The following is a 16722-nucleotide window of genomic DNA, read 5'->3' as shown; positions in this document are numbered from 1 at the left end:
CTGTGTTAAAGCCGAATACCTGTTCTGTAGCTTGATCTGGAATTCCTCTATTTTCCCTCTTACCGCTAACTCATTGATCGGCTTCTTATGTAACAGTTTCTTCCGTTCCCTCCTCAAGTTTAGGCTAATTCGAGTTCTTACCATGCTATGGTCACTGCAGCGTACCTTGCCGAGCACGTCCACATCTTGTATGATGCCAGGGTTAGCGCAGAGTATGAGCGCAGAGTATTTCATTTCTAGTCTCGCCGTTCGGGCTCCTCCACGTCCACTTCCGGCTATCCCGCTTGCGGAAGAAGGTATTCATTGTCCGCATATTATTCTGTTCCGCCAACTCTACTAACTCTCCCCTGCTATTCCTAGTGCCTATGCCATATTCCATGTTAGCAATGGGTGTTTTAAAAGGTAGTCATTAAAAAGGTAGTCTCGAGGTAGTCATTAAAGATGTTAACCGACTGACTTATCGAGCTACCACAGAATAATATTGCGCAGATAATGATCCCCATGACAAGAACGAAGTAAAAGTAAATGGAACACCATCATGAGGCCGACGGGCTGTCATATTGTTTTTATTGCATTTAGCCTTCTCAAGGTAATTGAAGCACCTTCCGGTATCTATGCGTGTGCGTGCCGGCCTCTAACAGTTTTCCCACCCAGTGACCTAAGTTTTCTACAGTTTTGGGCCACTAAGCTCGTGATGTTATCTGATGGACTTAAGAAGAAGCTTTAGCTCGGGGCCAACTCCGACACGGAAAATTCAAATACATGTAAAACGCAAAAACGGACGGACGGACGGACGGAAAAACCTTTAATTGGAAAAGGACCTGCGAGGTTGCCAGCCCGGGCTCAGGCCACCTGGGCATTATGTTCGGTGAGGCATAGCCTTTCCGCCGCTGCCCGGGTCCGCTGGATAGCCCATAGTTGGTCGTGTAGTTCCGAGCTAGTCAGAGCGCTTAGCCATTGCTCCTCGAGAAGGTCCGGTTCTATCTTGTCCTCTACATATACTGATCTGAGATAACCCCTGTACCGATTTTAATGGAATTTGTTGCATTTGAGAGAGAAAGTTAAATTATAGTGACCGTTGGAAGCGGAATTTCGATTTAAAGATTGAATTTTGTTTAAAAAATTTTCAAATATTTGGCGGTGTGAAAAAAATAGAAGCACAAAGTTTACAAATACATAGCTCTGTATCAAGAACAGATATCGCGGTTCAGTAAACGGCATTCATTAGATCATTCAAAGCGGACAAATTCGATGTGCCATATTATATTTTACGTGAATTTATTACGTTGTTGACTAAGGTTCTGCAAAAGCTGTATTTTCGTATTACTAATTTTTTTTTATATTCATGTATGACATATCAATTTTGTCCGCTTTAGATGTACTATTAGATGTAGTTCACAGAATTTCGATATAAATTTTGGTTGATGACTTACGGAGTTGTAAACTTGATAGCATTGTTTTTTGAAAATTTTCGATTTTTGTCAATTTTTAATAAAAAATTGACGACCGAACTAAAAAATTTGAAACCAACAGTCACCAGATTTTAAGTTTTTCATTTAACGGCAGCAAGACTTGTCAAATTTGGTGCAGTGGTTGCCGAGAAAAACGAATTCTGCTTTTACGTGTATTTAGATAGGGGCACCCGAGCTAAAGCTTCCTCTTAACGTCATGATTCTAACTTCGTCATCTGTTTCTCGCCATGTCGTCGCCGTTACGCCATCTTAGTCATATTGTCGTCATGTCATCCTAGCCACACAGCCTTGTTCTCCCCATCGACGCTATTCCTTCTTAGTCAATCCATTGTAAACATGTTGTCATTCAATTTTAAGTATGCCACTGCTGTCCCGCCGTCATCGTCATCTTGTCGTCATGGTGGTCGGGTACTTGTTGTCCTACTGTCATCATGATGCCTCGTCATGTCATCCTAGCCCCACCGCCTTGTTCGCTCCATCGACGCCATTTCTTCTTAGTCATTCTATTGTAAACATGTTGTCATTCAATTTTAAGTATGCCACTGCTGTCCCGCCGTCATCATCACCTTGTCGTCATGGTAGTCGGTTACTTGTCCTACTGTCATCGCGATGCCGTCGGGGTCATTCGATGGTTGTCATTCCAACTTCATTATCTAATTCTCGCCGTAATGTCGTTCGCAGGCCATTGTCGTTTTCAAGCCATTTTTGTCATTCCATTGACCTCATGCCGTCGTCGTCTCACTGTCATCGTTATGACATTATCATCCTTTCAGAATCGTCATCCAGTTGTCGTCATACCGACTATGCCGTCCCATTCGCGTTATTGCTTCTTTGTCATTCCTTTGTCGTCATGCCGTCTTGGTTGTGACCGACCCTGCCGAGAAACGTGTCTTAGCAGAGTGAGCTGATCCCGGATACAGTGTAGTTTACATACAGTCGAAACAATAGAAACCTCACAATGACCACTGCAGATTCCAAAGGAAGACGAATTCAGCAATACGGTGAGTCTATTCATCGCTTGAATGCTAATCGCATTAAATAATGCTAATCGACCGTCATAGTCAGATGGGTTTCGCGATAATTTCTTTTTGCAGCTGAGCAATTTGTTTATTTTACAGCGAAGCTATGAGGCCATTTTCGAGTGGCGAAGGCTGGCATGTGGTTAACAACCAAATTTGAGCAGGAGTCATAATTTTGTAATTTGAAGCATTTTCTTGCTTAACATGAAGGAAAAATCATGAGTGAGCGACGTTGGAATCGAAACTATGCTGTCGATCATAGCAGCCGGGTGCTCTAACCGTTAGACCACTCTATTTTAAAGACAGTCTTTCATAGCGAATTAACCAAACAAGCAAACGGAATAAAACATGCTTAAGCATTTACCACGTGCAAGCCAGTGCGTTGAGGCCCCTGGCGCGATTCCTTGCAATATCAGTTATCTGAACACTCCATGCGATCCTTCGCTGTCGTCGATATTTACACACACACAAAAAGAAAATAATCATACTGTACTGAAGGCACTGGGCAGTGGGCATGGTGCTGGTGTGCTGGTGCAAGAGAAGACGACGAGAAGTGCTTGCTTCCCTGTTACGATATAGCGCCGACCTGTTTACGCCTAGCGCTACAACCTATACCTAGTTACCCTTCTGCTAGGCGAACACCCCCGTTGCATTTGGTGGAGGTGCTGGGTTTCTCTTCGACATCCTGGAACTCCGCAGCCGAACGCTACCACCAGCTGTTGCAATGGATGAACCGGGACAATCCGAGGCTGCTGCTCCCGTGCCTCCCGCCATCGTCTGTTCTGGCGTCATGCGGCAGCGCGATCCGGCTATATTTAGCGGCACAGACGACCACGACGTGGAAGACTGGCTCGCCGAATATGACCGTGTAAGCGCCTATAATAAGTGGGAAGACCGCGCCAAGCTCACAAATGTCATCTTTTACTTGACTGACGTGGCAAACCTATGGTTCCGAAATCATGAAGCCGATTTTACCACCTGGTCGGCTTTCACGGCAACTTTGGCAGAGGTCTTCGGCCGTCCCCCCGTTCGCCGGCTTCGCGCTGAGCAGCGCTTGCGTGGTCGAGTTCAACGCCAGGAGGAGACCTTCACTAGTTATACTGAAGACGTGCTCTCGCTATGCAAGCGCGTCAACTCATCTATGGACGAAGCTGACAAGATGGCCATGTATGCTTCATCTGACCACTCGAATTGGGATCGCATTCTACCTTTCGTCACCTACGCTTACAATACCGCCACGCAAAGCACCACTGGGTTCTCCCCTTTCTTTCTCCTTTACGGACGCGAACCTTCATGCACTATGGACACGATTCTACCTTACCGGCCAGATGCTTCGGAGTGGACGACTGTTTCTAGAGCGGCTGCTTACGCCGAAGAATGTCGCCAGCTCGCTCGTTCGTTCACATCCCAGGACCAGTGGCGCCAAAAGCGGAATTCAAACGCCACGAGGCGACATATGTCTATGCGTGTTTCTTGTTCAAATCGCACCGACTGGCGAACAGAAGCAGCCGTATTCAAAGGCCCCAGGTTGGACAGCTTTGCTCAATTGAACCAATTGTAACGCAGCTATGCAGACTCTGCTACATGATGCCGTCGTTTTCCCCACACCTTGGTGCGTACCTGTGGGTGCGGGCTTTGTGCAGCGAAGCGCCGCATTCCCTCGCATCCAGCCAACATAGATGAGCGTGGCAATCGTCGGTAACCTTCCTGTGAAGCGCTGTGTCGCTCTAAGGCAAGGAGGGCCGGCGTACCCGCCAAGACCACCGCGGGGTTCAGACGCAGGAGTGGCGTTCTGCTGCAGGTGCGCCGCACGCTGTAGCCCTGCAGTTCAAAAGTGCGAGGTGAACGAACATTGTGCCAGCTGCGAGCATGCCGCAGTGCAGGGATGCGAACGCGACGCAAGGCGACAACCTCGACAAGAGCCTGTGCAGTTCTAGCTGATGCTACTCGCGGTCATTGCGTCCTTTCTGGTCACGTGCGTCTGGGCACGTCACGCCACGCGTGTTTACTTAGTGAGCTTACGTTTACTGCCTTCTGTGCTCCTTATAAAATTACGAGCCTTACATCGTGTAGTATTCTAACATCTGGCTATGGCAGTCGTTGCTTCACCCCGAAGGTGAAATTGTGATTCCTTTAAATTTGATAAAGGAAACTGCTCAACGGCCTGATTCGAACAGAGGGCATCTGTCATGAGGCCTGATACTGTAACCGTTAGGCAACGGACGCTTTTCCTCCGTAACGGTGCACCTCATAATCTGATCGTATAGTTTTGACATGGTACAAACCCCGCATTTTATTTACGATAATCAACAGGTAATCGTGCGTCCAAATGTGGGCCTATCGCAAAGCTTGTGCAGTCTCTAAATCTGCGCCGATGCGGAAGATAGTGCATAAAGTATTGCTGTCGCACGCTCCTCCCACTCCCCTCAAGTGAGGAGTGACACGATCAAGTGCGCCGCACAGCGACTCCGCAACTGGGCCTTACTGTTGGCATTAAATATAGTCTTTTTCCTCCTCCTCCGCCGCCGCTCTCTCACTCCAACTCCCTCGCTAAGAGTGTCTTTAATCAACTTCAACTAGAGGTGGAACCGTCTTCCAACATTTCTTTTTCTTTATTTGCTTGTAAAGCCTAACAACTTGACCCTCGTGCCTCAGTGCCTCGAACAGCCAGTCGAGCGGCAATTTCGCGTGTATTCCCAGGCTTATTTCACAGTAGGAAAAAAACGCTTTTTATGAAGCACGTATTGAGCAACAAAGCTGTATCGGGAGTTTTTTGTGTTGCTCTACAATTTTCACGTTGAAACTTTTCATCTAAATGTCATAATTGAGTTCATCAGTTAACACTAATTACCCTATTAGGCAGAATGGAAAAATCATCCGAGTGTCTCCAAGCGGCGGTAAACAAAATTACCCTGTCCGCAAACAAGCCAATTTGCACACTGGAATGTGCAAATTGGTTTGTTTGTGGACGACTGTGTGCTTTTTAGAGAAATCACTTCAACAAATGATCAAATTGATTTAAATACTTCCCTAGCTGGCATTATTGATTGGCGCAAAATGTGGGGGAATGCGGCCTAACGCAGAAAAGACGGTCTTTCTTCGCTTGTTTCGATTGTGGACCGTCACTGAGCAAAGGGCTGGCTTGACGGAGCGTTCGCTTGCGAAGGCCGGCTGCGGGGTGTAATGCTCTTACCTAACTTTTTAATTCCTCCTTGAACGCAGAGTAGCGCATCAGACACTTCCGGCGCCATGCCACACAGCTGCGCGGCGAGCGCTGTAGCGGAGCAGCAAATTACATTTCCCAAAATTGAAATGTATGGTATGCTGCATCTGCCATTTTGAACGTCGCGTATTGCAAAATACGAATAAAACTTCATCGTGCTAGAAGTTACAGCTTGAGCGATGTTATGAACAAACAATTAGGAAGAACTCGGAAGCAAAATTTTGTTTACTTGTTTGGGAGCAACTAGCGTATGCAATCCGGCCCTGTACGAAGGATGGGGGAATCTCGTTCTGCTCTCGCAGCTTGTCCGGATGTTTTCATCCAAGTTCCCGCGTAACGGCTCTGGCTTTTGGTTGAAGGTCGCCGAAAACGAGAGCTACAAGCCTTTCATGCTTAAAACGTAGCCATGCACGCATGTGTTCTCATAAAATTGTCAAAGCTCGTTCAATGTTTACCGTTGTGCTGCTTTCAATGGCCGTGAAATCAACATTTAAAGGGCAACTACGGATATTTTTCACTGTGTATAGGTAATGGTATGTTTAGGTTCCAGAGATCGTCACGCGCCTGATAGTAAAATGATGATGATGTCACGCGCCTGGTAGTAAAATTGTTCAGCGAATTCGAGAATAATCTTATATAAACAAAGAAGCGCAAAAACAAAACCGAAACCTGCTAAGCACCCGAGCGAATTTCTTCGTGTGGTGTCAAGAGTGTCCCAAGTGGGGAAGGCACGCAAGGCATGCCAGCCTCGCCCGCTGAGCCAACGAAACCAGCTAAGACTAGACGCTCAGCTACACCAGCTCTTCGGATCTGTCAAATAATAACAGTTATGATTCGGATGAATAGCCAGGAATCGCCGTTCGCATTCGACCCACCACCACGAGAGCCAGCGCTCGTGCGCTACATATCCTGCTGCAACATGAAGACCAAGGGTAACACCAATCACTGATTTTATACGGGCTGCTTGCTATTTTAGGTGTTTTACCCCGTCTAAGGGAAGCGCTTGGCATGCTCAATGTACGATGTAGAGCACGAGTTTCCGCAATTGTTTCCCGCAAGAACACCGCTGACAGTCAAAAGCACCGACCGGCACATTTGTTTACATCGGCAGCTACCTCAACCACTCCTCGTTCGTTTCATATCAAAGGCTATCCGCTCATCGGTGACATCAGTTACTGTAAGAACATATCAAAACAGGCACATTACTTGCATGTAAGCACGTTGCATCATTCTGAATCGCGTTGATGGGAACGAGGACACACCTTCGACAATATGAAGTGGGAGACCGCATTACATGAGCATTGTTATGCTGCGTACATATCATTCTTCGTATTCTTTTCATGCACAAAATATGTTCCATAAAGTAGACACAGATGAGGACATTGCGCGTATAATCGTTCAATTAGAGAAAGCGTTGGTTCGTCGCAAAAACGCTGATGCTAGTATTGATAACGTCGGCAGCTGAACGAGGCGGCTGTTTACGCTGCTATATCATAGGGGCTGGCCTACGCTTGCTGCCCATTTGGGATATGAGGCAAGCATTGTACCTCGGCAGCTAAACAGCGAGTCTGCATGACAATACGTAGAAATACACCAGGCTCGTAGTCGCATTTAATTTAGGGGAGTGCCGGCGAGGGCGGCTGGCAGGTTTCGTTGAAAACGGCAACGTACCGGTCGATGTCGAGACTGCTCCGTGTCATCGTTTCTCGCTTTTTGTGTGTGTAATTGTACCAAAGTGAGGAATGGTTTATTTCATATCCGTATGGTAAAAACTGGACTGCAGAATGAGTTTCCTTCATCCTAATGACTTAATTAGCTTCAGGTCAGACGCTCAGCTTCGCCCACAGTAGGCGCGTGAACTACGCGACTGTGACGTATAGGCTTAAACTCGGCTGAACGCGATCAGCATCGACTCAAAGTGTGTGTACAGATGGCGAGGGCTGAAGTTCGTGCAGCCAACAACACAACACACTTGCCTCCCATCTCTTGCCCGTCTACAGAGAAGGCAACTTCTCGCGGCAGCAACTTGTCACGCCATGCACTGTATATCACGATCTTTGACTCCTCGACGTTCTCGTCGCTGTCGTCTGCATGATCCCGGCATGCTCTGCATGGAACACTCCTGACGTCACACACATTGTGGCCTGTAACTGAGGACAAGCTAAGATACGGTGTTTGGGGCAATAAATGAAATTCATTTGTAAAAGGTCTCTGCAGCTTTTAAACCTGCTTTCTCGATGACATGACGGAAGTCTTCAGAGGAACGCACCCTGCGAATTTCATCGACATTCGTTCGCATCTAAAAATCGCCGGACTTGCCCTTTAAGTGAGTGATAAAGATCCGTTCGGATCAAGTTTTTAAAGTCCTTGCTGTAATCACCATCTGTAGGTAGCTTATCTGGTGCACTAGAGGAGCAGGTAATTAGCGTCCTCGAACATGCTCATATTCATGGTCCCAGGGCCAAAGAGGGGATGCTGCGCATTTGATGCGCTAAGAGAAATGCTTTGTGTACGCTGTAGCAAAGAGCGGTCGATGAATTAGGGCTTCAACACCTATGATGTGGGCCCACTTCTTGGAGGATCCATTGCTCGGTAGTTTACGCGAACCACATCGACATAAACACCTTTCTTTTTCTTTTAGGGCTTTTTCAGGCGTGACAAGCGTCCACTGCGGCCAATGGAATGACACCTTCCTCATGCTGATGCCTGAGACATACCGGGTTCCTGTGTTTATCAGAGGGGAGTAGAGGGTGCGTGCGTGCGTGCGTACTAATTTACTGGCTTGAGTTTCTGTAAAGGAAGGTCTCCATTCATTTAGGAATGCAATTTCTTTATCACAGCAAGATTTCATGTGTCGTAATTCACGCGTGTGATGTTTCCTGTGTGATAACCCATAATCTTAGCCGCTGCAGTGCCGCATGGTTTTCATTAATACAGTTATGACATTTTGAATGCACTGCAGATTATGCCAACCATTGGCCAATTCTCAACAGTGGGCACGAGCCATAGCTCGAAGTATTCTTTACCTTTATTTTTCTTGAAAGCCTTCGTAATAAATTTATTTGCCTGCACTTTAATTTACAAGTCGTTTTCATTTATTGTGTTGAGTATTGATTCTATCTTTACTATTTATCTGTAATACTTTGACTTACTTGTGCTATTTTTCTCCTCTTACTGCGTACTTCTTCCTCAGTGCCACGTACTGGGTACTGGTAGTTTACTGTGATCCAATACAGCAAGAGGCTAAGATGCCATTCCAGGCCAGCGACTCTCAGAGTGAATCGCACAGACGCCATCTCTCCGGGCCTTTCCTGCTGACTCTGGCGAGTGCGTGGTCCGGTTCTCTGTGCATGGGAATGACGCTGGGCTACACTTCGCCGGCAGCGAGCAGCGACTGGGCCGCGCTTGAGAAAGACGGCACCACCGTGCACTCCGCCACTAGCTCCGCCTGGTGAGCTATTGCGTTACCCAGCTGAACTCTAGTAGCAGGCTAGAGCACCTTAGCTCAGGCCAACCTCTCTGCCTTCTTTCAATTAAATTATCTCTCTCTCTCTCTGGCGCTTTTCAACGCGAGCTTCTTGTTACCGTCGAGTGATTCTCGCACACTCACAGGCGCTGAGACGCCTGCCGCGTTAAGTTATGGGGTTTAACGTGCCAAAACCACTTTCTGATTATGAGGCACGCCGTAGTGGAGGACTCCGGAAACTTCGACCACCTGGGGATCTTTAACGTGCACCTAAATCTAAGTACACAGGTGTTTTCGCATTTCGCCCCCATCGAAATGCGGCCGCCGTGGCCGGGATTCGATCCCGCGACCTCGTGCTCAGCAGCCCAACACCATAGCCACTGAGCAACCACGGCGGGTCGCCTGCCGCGTTAGCCCGATGGCTGTGGCGTTGCTTTTCGTAGCTCGAGCTCGCGGGTTTGATCCTGGCTGCGCCGGCCGCTTATATCGATGGGAATGAAATGAAAAAAAAAAAAACGCTCGTTTACTTCGGTTCAGGCGCCCGTTCAAGAAACCCACGTGATCCAAATTAGTCCGTAGTTCCCCAATGCGGAATGCCTCAAATTGAAATCAGTGGTTTTTGGCGCGTGAAAATTCCAGAATTTGTATATATGCACTGAGCTGTGTTGCAAGAGGGCTGTGTGCTTATGAAGCGCAGTACATCGCCTAGAACACAAAATGGATGTGGAAACTTATTTACGCAAAGGCAGAACGATTGGCCTGTTCTATCGCTAGCTCTAGCGGGCTTATCTGCACTGGGAATGAGGGATGGGGAAGGACGGCGATAATGAGTGTCGACGCCGTTCTATTTGTTGAGTCACACTGTTCCCACAAAGCGCAAAATAATTGAAACAAGCCCACGTGTGCGCAATTTGCGCATGTGTGTGTCTGTTTTGGTTCGTCTGTCCCTTCTGGGAACAGTATGTCACAGTGAACAGAACGATGTCATACGAAACAGCCCCAGTCGAAGCCTCACTGAATGAGTAATGATACTAAAAAGTGAGACGTTGGTACAATAGTGGAAAGCTGAGAAAAAATAAGTTATCTACACAGTCGTCAGTTGCCCAAACCATTCTTCATAACAGTACCGGCAAGCATGAGATGTCAAATAAATTCCACTGGAGATGGTTGCATTTGTCACAAGCAGAAAACATCGTTGGACAATGTTTTGTTTTTGCCTGAAGCTGTTTATGCTTGGCAGCACTTTATACAGTGCAGCCTTGAACTGTTTACCTGTGGAAATTAAAAAGAAGCTATAAATTACGTTTAAGACCTTTCGTATAGCAATGAAAGAATTCTTTAACGGAGCAACGAATAAATTCTGGAATGAGCGTTAATAAATTATGCAGCGTGCTAACGCAGAGTAAAGCTCACTCCCGATTTCTGTTTCTTTCCTTGATTCTTTGTTCAAGCCAGTACAATAATCTGCCATAGTTTCAAGTATTCCTAAATAATTTCTCCAAACAAACACGGATGCAGTAAATAATTTATTCATGACCTGTCAGCGCAACAGCCACACAAAAAAGAAAAAGATAATATTGTATTATGAGGGCTCTTTGCTCTTGAAACAGGCTTTTTTTTTCACGTTAGATGGCAGTGCCCTCGTGATCCTTCATTTATGTTCGTTTCTTTCTTACCTACGCGCATTCATTGGAAATTAGTATCAACGGATTAATACATCATCACTACTTGATGAAAAAAAAAGAAACCGTGTTTTCTACCCACTTGAGGGGATTTTCACGCTATTGTTCCCCCAACTTAGTGCATAAACAACAAAACCATATCATGAAACTAACATTATATAAAACGTATCACACACATTCAGGAACGCTCTTGATAGTCATGTGCTGCAAGTTTCAACACTATGTCTAAAGTGTTTGTTTCAGCGGGTTAACTTTTTTCGTTGCTTTTAAGAATGTTTTGCAGCAGAACTTTATATGTCTACCTTCCCATACGTTTTCAATGTCCGTGCCTCAAAACTCTCGCACCCTATATGAGAAAGCAAAGCAAATCAGTACAATGACACGTGCTGACACCTGCGTACCGAGAGGTAAGCTAAGAAACCACCCATACATAGTTTCTTAAAATAAATACTAGAAGGAACCCTGGCGCTAATGTCTACGGAGGCTGCAATCAGGGTGGTTCAGTCAGCATGGCAATTATGGAAAGTACCTCGATTTGCCTAAACTTCGCCTTTCTGGCTTTAAGCGCCTCTTAGACTTTGTAAATTGGTCATTTTCAACAAAGTGCTATTTCATGAATAATTAAGTAAACATTAATAAATGAACCTGCTGGGAGGATTCCAACACAGAACATCTAGCACAGAGGCCCGACATAGAAACCATTACGCCATGGACGCTTTTTTGGCTCATTTGCAAGTGCACTCATTATCAACACCAGAACTCTTGCCCCAATAATATATATATATATATATATATATATATATATATATATATATATATATATATATATATAGTGTTCCTGTAGAGTGTTGTAACATTGAGTGCACTTTCTGTACAATTGAGAAAAATTGCTTGAAGAACAAAAAATTCGTAAACGGTTCTGCAGCCATATGCTTTTCATGATCCTGAAGATGCAGGCAAGTTGATGAAATGAAATTTTCAGTGGACAAAATTATTCCGCCCTCATCGGTTTCTACTGTACATGCGCTGTGCTTGCCAAGTTAAAACATTTAGGAAGAGCCCAAATGCACTTGTATCATGCAACATGAATATTTCAATTGCTGACTGAAAAATTTCAACGATAACGAAGCTGAATAAAGCAACAAAAATATTTTTGGTCCACATTTTAGGGCGATCGCAAGCCTTGGATGTTGCCTGTTTGTATAGTAGAGCTAGAAGATCTACTCGCCACAGTGTACTGTGGAATTCACAAAGCTAATAGACCAGGATATTTCATTTTACATTCTCTCCATTCCTGCTTGCTCCAATTGCAGCTCCAATTACTACTACTACTACAATTGCTACTACTACTTTATTAAACAATGCCGTTTTTCCCTTCCTTCCCGTGGTTCGTAGAGCCTGCTGGTTGGTTTTTGACCAAATAAAGTGGGCCGACCCCAGATACAGTGTAATCCGAAGTCGCGTGGGTCACGCGTATCGCGTGGATCGTGCGACGGAGTCTCCGCGTCTTGCTGTCGGGCAGGGTGGCCCCGTATGTTCGCTGTGCCGAGAAAGGCAGCCCAGAAGGCGAGCAATCACGTGCGGATAATCACGAGACCAAACGACACAACACTGTCTCAACGGGTCAAGAACGTGAGCAGTTCTAAAATAGTGCATGACGTGTTTGTGTCCACATACAGTTTATTTGAAACCTCTGTAAAAGAGTTTCGTTTAAGACTTGTTTCAACGGGCATCTGTTTTACTTTTCTGTTCATGGGTGTACGTTCGCTCAACGTGCCGTGGGGGACAACAGGTTCATCTTCCTGCTGCCGATCGGCGCTGTTCTCGGCACTGTACTTGGCGCACTCGTCAGTCAAGCAATGGGACGCCGGTTCACCCTGCTTCTCAGCGCCGTGGTTTACGTGGCGGGATACGTCATCATCTTCGCCAACGCCTTCATCGTCACCGTCTTGTTTGGCCGCTTCGTGACGGGCATCGCCACGGGAATGGTGTCCCTTTGCGTACCCGCCTACATCGCCGAGGTTTCCTTGCCTGCTCAGCGAGGATCTATGGTATTCGATGGGGCACAGCGTAGCCTCACAGATGAGCTACGGGTGGGACTCATCTGTGAAGTTCAGAGATCTAGGTGGGGCAATGTCATAGTCGTGCTGTCAGTTACAATTTATCGTCACTTGGAAAAATATGAATTGCTCTTTCATGTCGACGTGAATGTCAACGCATTTCCCTACAGATTTTTTAGGACGCCAGCGCTGAAGCTAAACACAAGATTCCTGCTAAATATTGGCGTTCCATTTTAGTGAACACGTCCCAATTGCGGAATCAGTGCCGAGTTTATTGCTTAGAACCATAAAACGAAATTCAGCATTGCGCACTACAAGAGAAAACATTTTGTTGATTAGTTGTCATAACACCGTGATTTGGCACGGGTGCATCGTGCCCGTTTCCAAGTAATCCAGTTGATGTTGAGGAATAATTGCGTTGGCTCCCAATAAGACTTTCGTTAAGTGTGTCTTGTATAAAAATGATTGCCTGCAGTACACCGTTTTTCTGCAAGAGCTGGTCTTAATGAGCTGTCTAAGTCTCTTTCTCGAGGCGATTCCTCAAACTGAAAAGCCACGTGGTCGCTTACCCCTGTCGGTTCACTGGCCTCCAATTTGCAACCCGACGATCGATGAAAACAAGGCGTCTGATTTCAGGGTTATTGTAGACATCGTGCCGTTCAGTATACTTCACGAAAAACCCTCGCAACGGGTGCGTTTTTCATTGTTTAGCTTGTCCGCACCATTTGCTGCCTCAGCCGTCTAGCTACGAACGTGGCACTTCGGGCTCAGTCGAGGCGCCGCAGACAGCTTTCCTTGGCATGTGAATCATAGCGCTTAGCGGCGTTGACACAGAACAAAGCCTTAATCTTCCCTGATATTTCAACTACAAGCTGAAAATACTTTCACATAATTTTCACTTACCTCGGCAGACCGATGCTCCACAAAAGTCGGAAATGTGTAGAACGGTGTTACAGTAAAAGCATGTTTATTTTTTAATATACACATAAGAATAAATATGTTGAATACCCTTTCCATGAATTAACCACTGGTATCTGTATCAGTGTGTCGAACACGTGTAATTTTTATCCCGAACAATATTTCTCACCCCCTACCTGGAAGCATAGTTCAGTATTTGGGACAGTATGATGCATGCTTGTATGTAAAAAAAAATACCTGGATGATAAGAGGCATTTTATATTTCGTTGCGTAATCAAACACCTATAGAATCTCAGTATAAATTTTCTGTAATTATGGCACTATGCTTTGTCTCGACTATTGTTGGTTTTGTTTGCAGAAGTTACACGTCTGGATACCCAACTTTACCTTTTTCCAATAAATTTATATCTACAGCGTGTCTGTAGAGCCCTCATGTAATAATATTCCCTCCTACAGACTTATTAGTAAGGTAGTCTGTTCTACTGTGGTCTATTTTAGTGCATAAACTTCTAAGCGTGCCTGTGCAGTAAGTCTGCCGTGGTCAGTAGGTGGCCATCATTTTGCGGGCTCATTCTATCAACTTCATAGTGAAACGTCCATAGACGCTCAATAGGCTGTATAAATAAGTATTAGCCTTGGTAGAGACGGCAACTAGGCGAAAGAAAGCTAAAGTCGTTGAATACTAAGGAATCTGTATACTTGCACTATGCAAAAAAGAAGGCTTACTCTCCTCGCTGTATTTCTTGTCCCCAAACAATAACCGCCATCTGTCTGAATAACGCTTCCTTTCTTGAAAACTCTGCTCCCACTACTTTCCTGTTAAGAATTCTACGCAACGCTAAGAGCGTGCTTGCTGTTCGTAGAGCCCCAAGCGCGTAGTATTAAAGAAAGGAAAGGCACGCAAGAGTGATGATTATTATTGTTTCCGGACAAGTTAAGGTCGAAAGATTGGACCTCTTTTTAGATGAATATAGCTGAATCCACGCGTCCTCAAAATTGTAAAAGCAGTTTATGTAAACATTTACGGATAGCTAAGAGGCTCCTCAAACTCCATTTATGAAACGTACGTTCTGAATTAAGGGCCTCTGTGCACATTCGTCGCGACCTATCTAAAATTTGAAAAATGAATCCCACCGACGCTTACATTGACAGCCGTTATAAATTGATGACGCTCGACAGAAAACCATCTGCCGGCCTCGTACGATCGCTAGCGTTCAGAGACCACACGTGGCAACGTCAATGGCGAAAACAGCAGCCTTGAGCGATAGAGTCGTCATCAAAAAAATATATGTCCTCCTCCGTTCACCGCGACCTGGCATTCAAGCTTTTAAACGTTGGGGCGCTAAAAACGCAGAGACCTTCAGCTCTGTGGGACACGTCATATCCTGCCGTAACATACAATTATTTGAGTTACTCTGTACGCATGCGCGTTCTAATTACCATGGCGGCTACCACCGATTACCACGCTTGCCGGCTACTATCACGTTTCCCTTAGCATATAGGCTGAATATAGTCATTTTGTTTATTGCTCCGCATTGGCGCGAGTATCACAAAATGGAAAAGATTGCGCTTTGGAGAGAATGTGCGCGCGTTCTTGTGTCCAGTGTTCCGGTGTGTGTACCGGGGGCTGGCCAAATGGCGTTGCGCCGGTTTCAGCTTCCTACGAGGTCGACCGGCGCCAGCAGCTTGGGCTACGACGAAAACGGGACGATTTTCTCAACAGCAGATGTGCGGCTGTTTAATGTGTTGCTGAGACTGTATGTTTTTTTTTTCTTATTGCGCAATGTAATTCGTGCGGCACACTTAAATGAAACTGTAAAGACCTGCGTCCAGGATAAAATCGAGGAGCGGTCTGTGTAAAGGACCATGTGTCTATTGGCGAAGCTCTGGTGGGTGACCGGGCTGTTGACCCAGGCTTCGTAGATGCAACTCTGGGCTTTCTCGAACCTGATAAGCAATGCATTGCCCGATCCACGTCAGTGTTCGAACGCATACGGCCACGGCCGGTACGGAGCGCACGCCTGCCCATACGCCAGATGCGTGCTGCAGACTAGCCGTGACGTGGGGAGAGAGAGAGAGAGAAACAAAAGGGAAGGAAAGACAGGGAGGTTAGCCAGCGGAAGTAGCTGCTGGCTACCATATACTGGGTGGTAAAGGGAATAAATGGTGAAAGACAAAAATTAAGGCGAGAAAAATTCGCACAATGACGTTATGCTACGCCCTAGAACTTTTTTTTTGTCGCACAGTTCACAAGCCCCGAAGAACTTGAGTATTACTCTCAAGACCTTGAGTCCCGAAACCCGCCTGAACCAGTGTCCTACAATTTCTTCCTCTGTGAAAAGGGGTGATCGTCCAGTTTTTCGAGCGCTGTAGTCGCGAGCATTTGCCATATTGTAGCGGGGAGAGTCACAGAGAAGGTGCTTGATCGTCTCTTCGCAGCCACAGTTGTCGCAAGCAGAGCTCTCGGCCATTCGAATGCGCAAGTAATAGGCGTTCGTGAATTGCCACGCGAAGCCACAGGCGGCACAGAAGTGTTGCTTCCGCTCGTGGTAACCCTCGCGGAAGACAGAGTTGTAGACGTGAATAAAATCTGTGGAGACAGATTGTACAGGAGACAGCATACGTAAGCTCGCATGCGAAGGAGCGAAGCCTTGTGGCTGCATCTGTTCTAGACAGTGGTATTGGTATAAAATGGGCACCGCCGTGAGCCGATCGGGCAGCGTCATGCACACTGGCATTTCTCGAAATTCCGCAGTGACCCGGTATCCACTGTTAGATCATGTTGAGCCCCTTTTTGAATGCGTGATGGGGGAGTAGTCGGATGATTGTGTCCCCATGACACCGGATTCTCTGTTGTACTTATACAGGATGCCCCAAGCAAC

At 46.2% G+C, this 16722-nt stretch overlaps 1 protein-coding gene across 1 annotated transcript in view; it reads left to right on the top strand.

Annotated features, from left to right (window-relative positions):
* The first annotated feature begins 8902 nt into the window (after positions 1–8902).
* LOC126518290 (solute carrier family 2, facilitated glucose transporter member 8-like) overlaps positions 8903–16722 on the top strand; it is a 74713-nt gene continuing 66893 nt past the window's right edge. Inside the window, exons 1-2 of the mRNA XM_072285210.1 lie at positions 8903–9165; positions 12655–12913. Coding sequence (XP_072141311.1) covers positions 8963–9165; positions 12655–12913 — 462 coding nt within the window. The 5' untranslated portion in view covers positions 8903–8962. The remainder of the gene's footprint in view (positions 9166–12654; positions 12914–16722) is intronic.

This window comes from Dermacentor andersoni, chromosome 11, assembly GCF_023375885.2.
Source record: "Dermacentor andersoni chromosome 11, qqDerAnde1_hic_scaffold, whole genome shotgun sequence".
NCBI lineage: Eukaryota > Metazoa > Arthropoda > Arachnida > Ixodida > Ixodidae > Dermacentor > Dermacentor andersoni.
The sequence above is the reverse complement of the archived record's forward strand: the minus strand, read 5'-3'. Positions and strand labels throughout refer to the sequence as shown.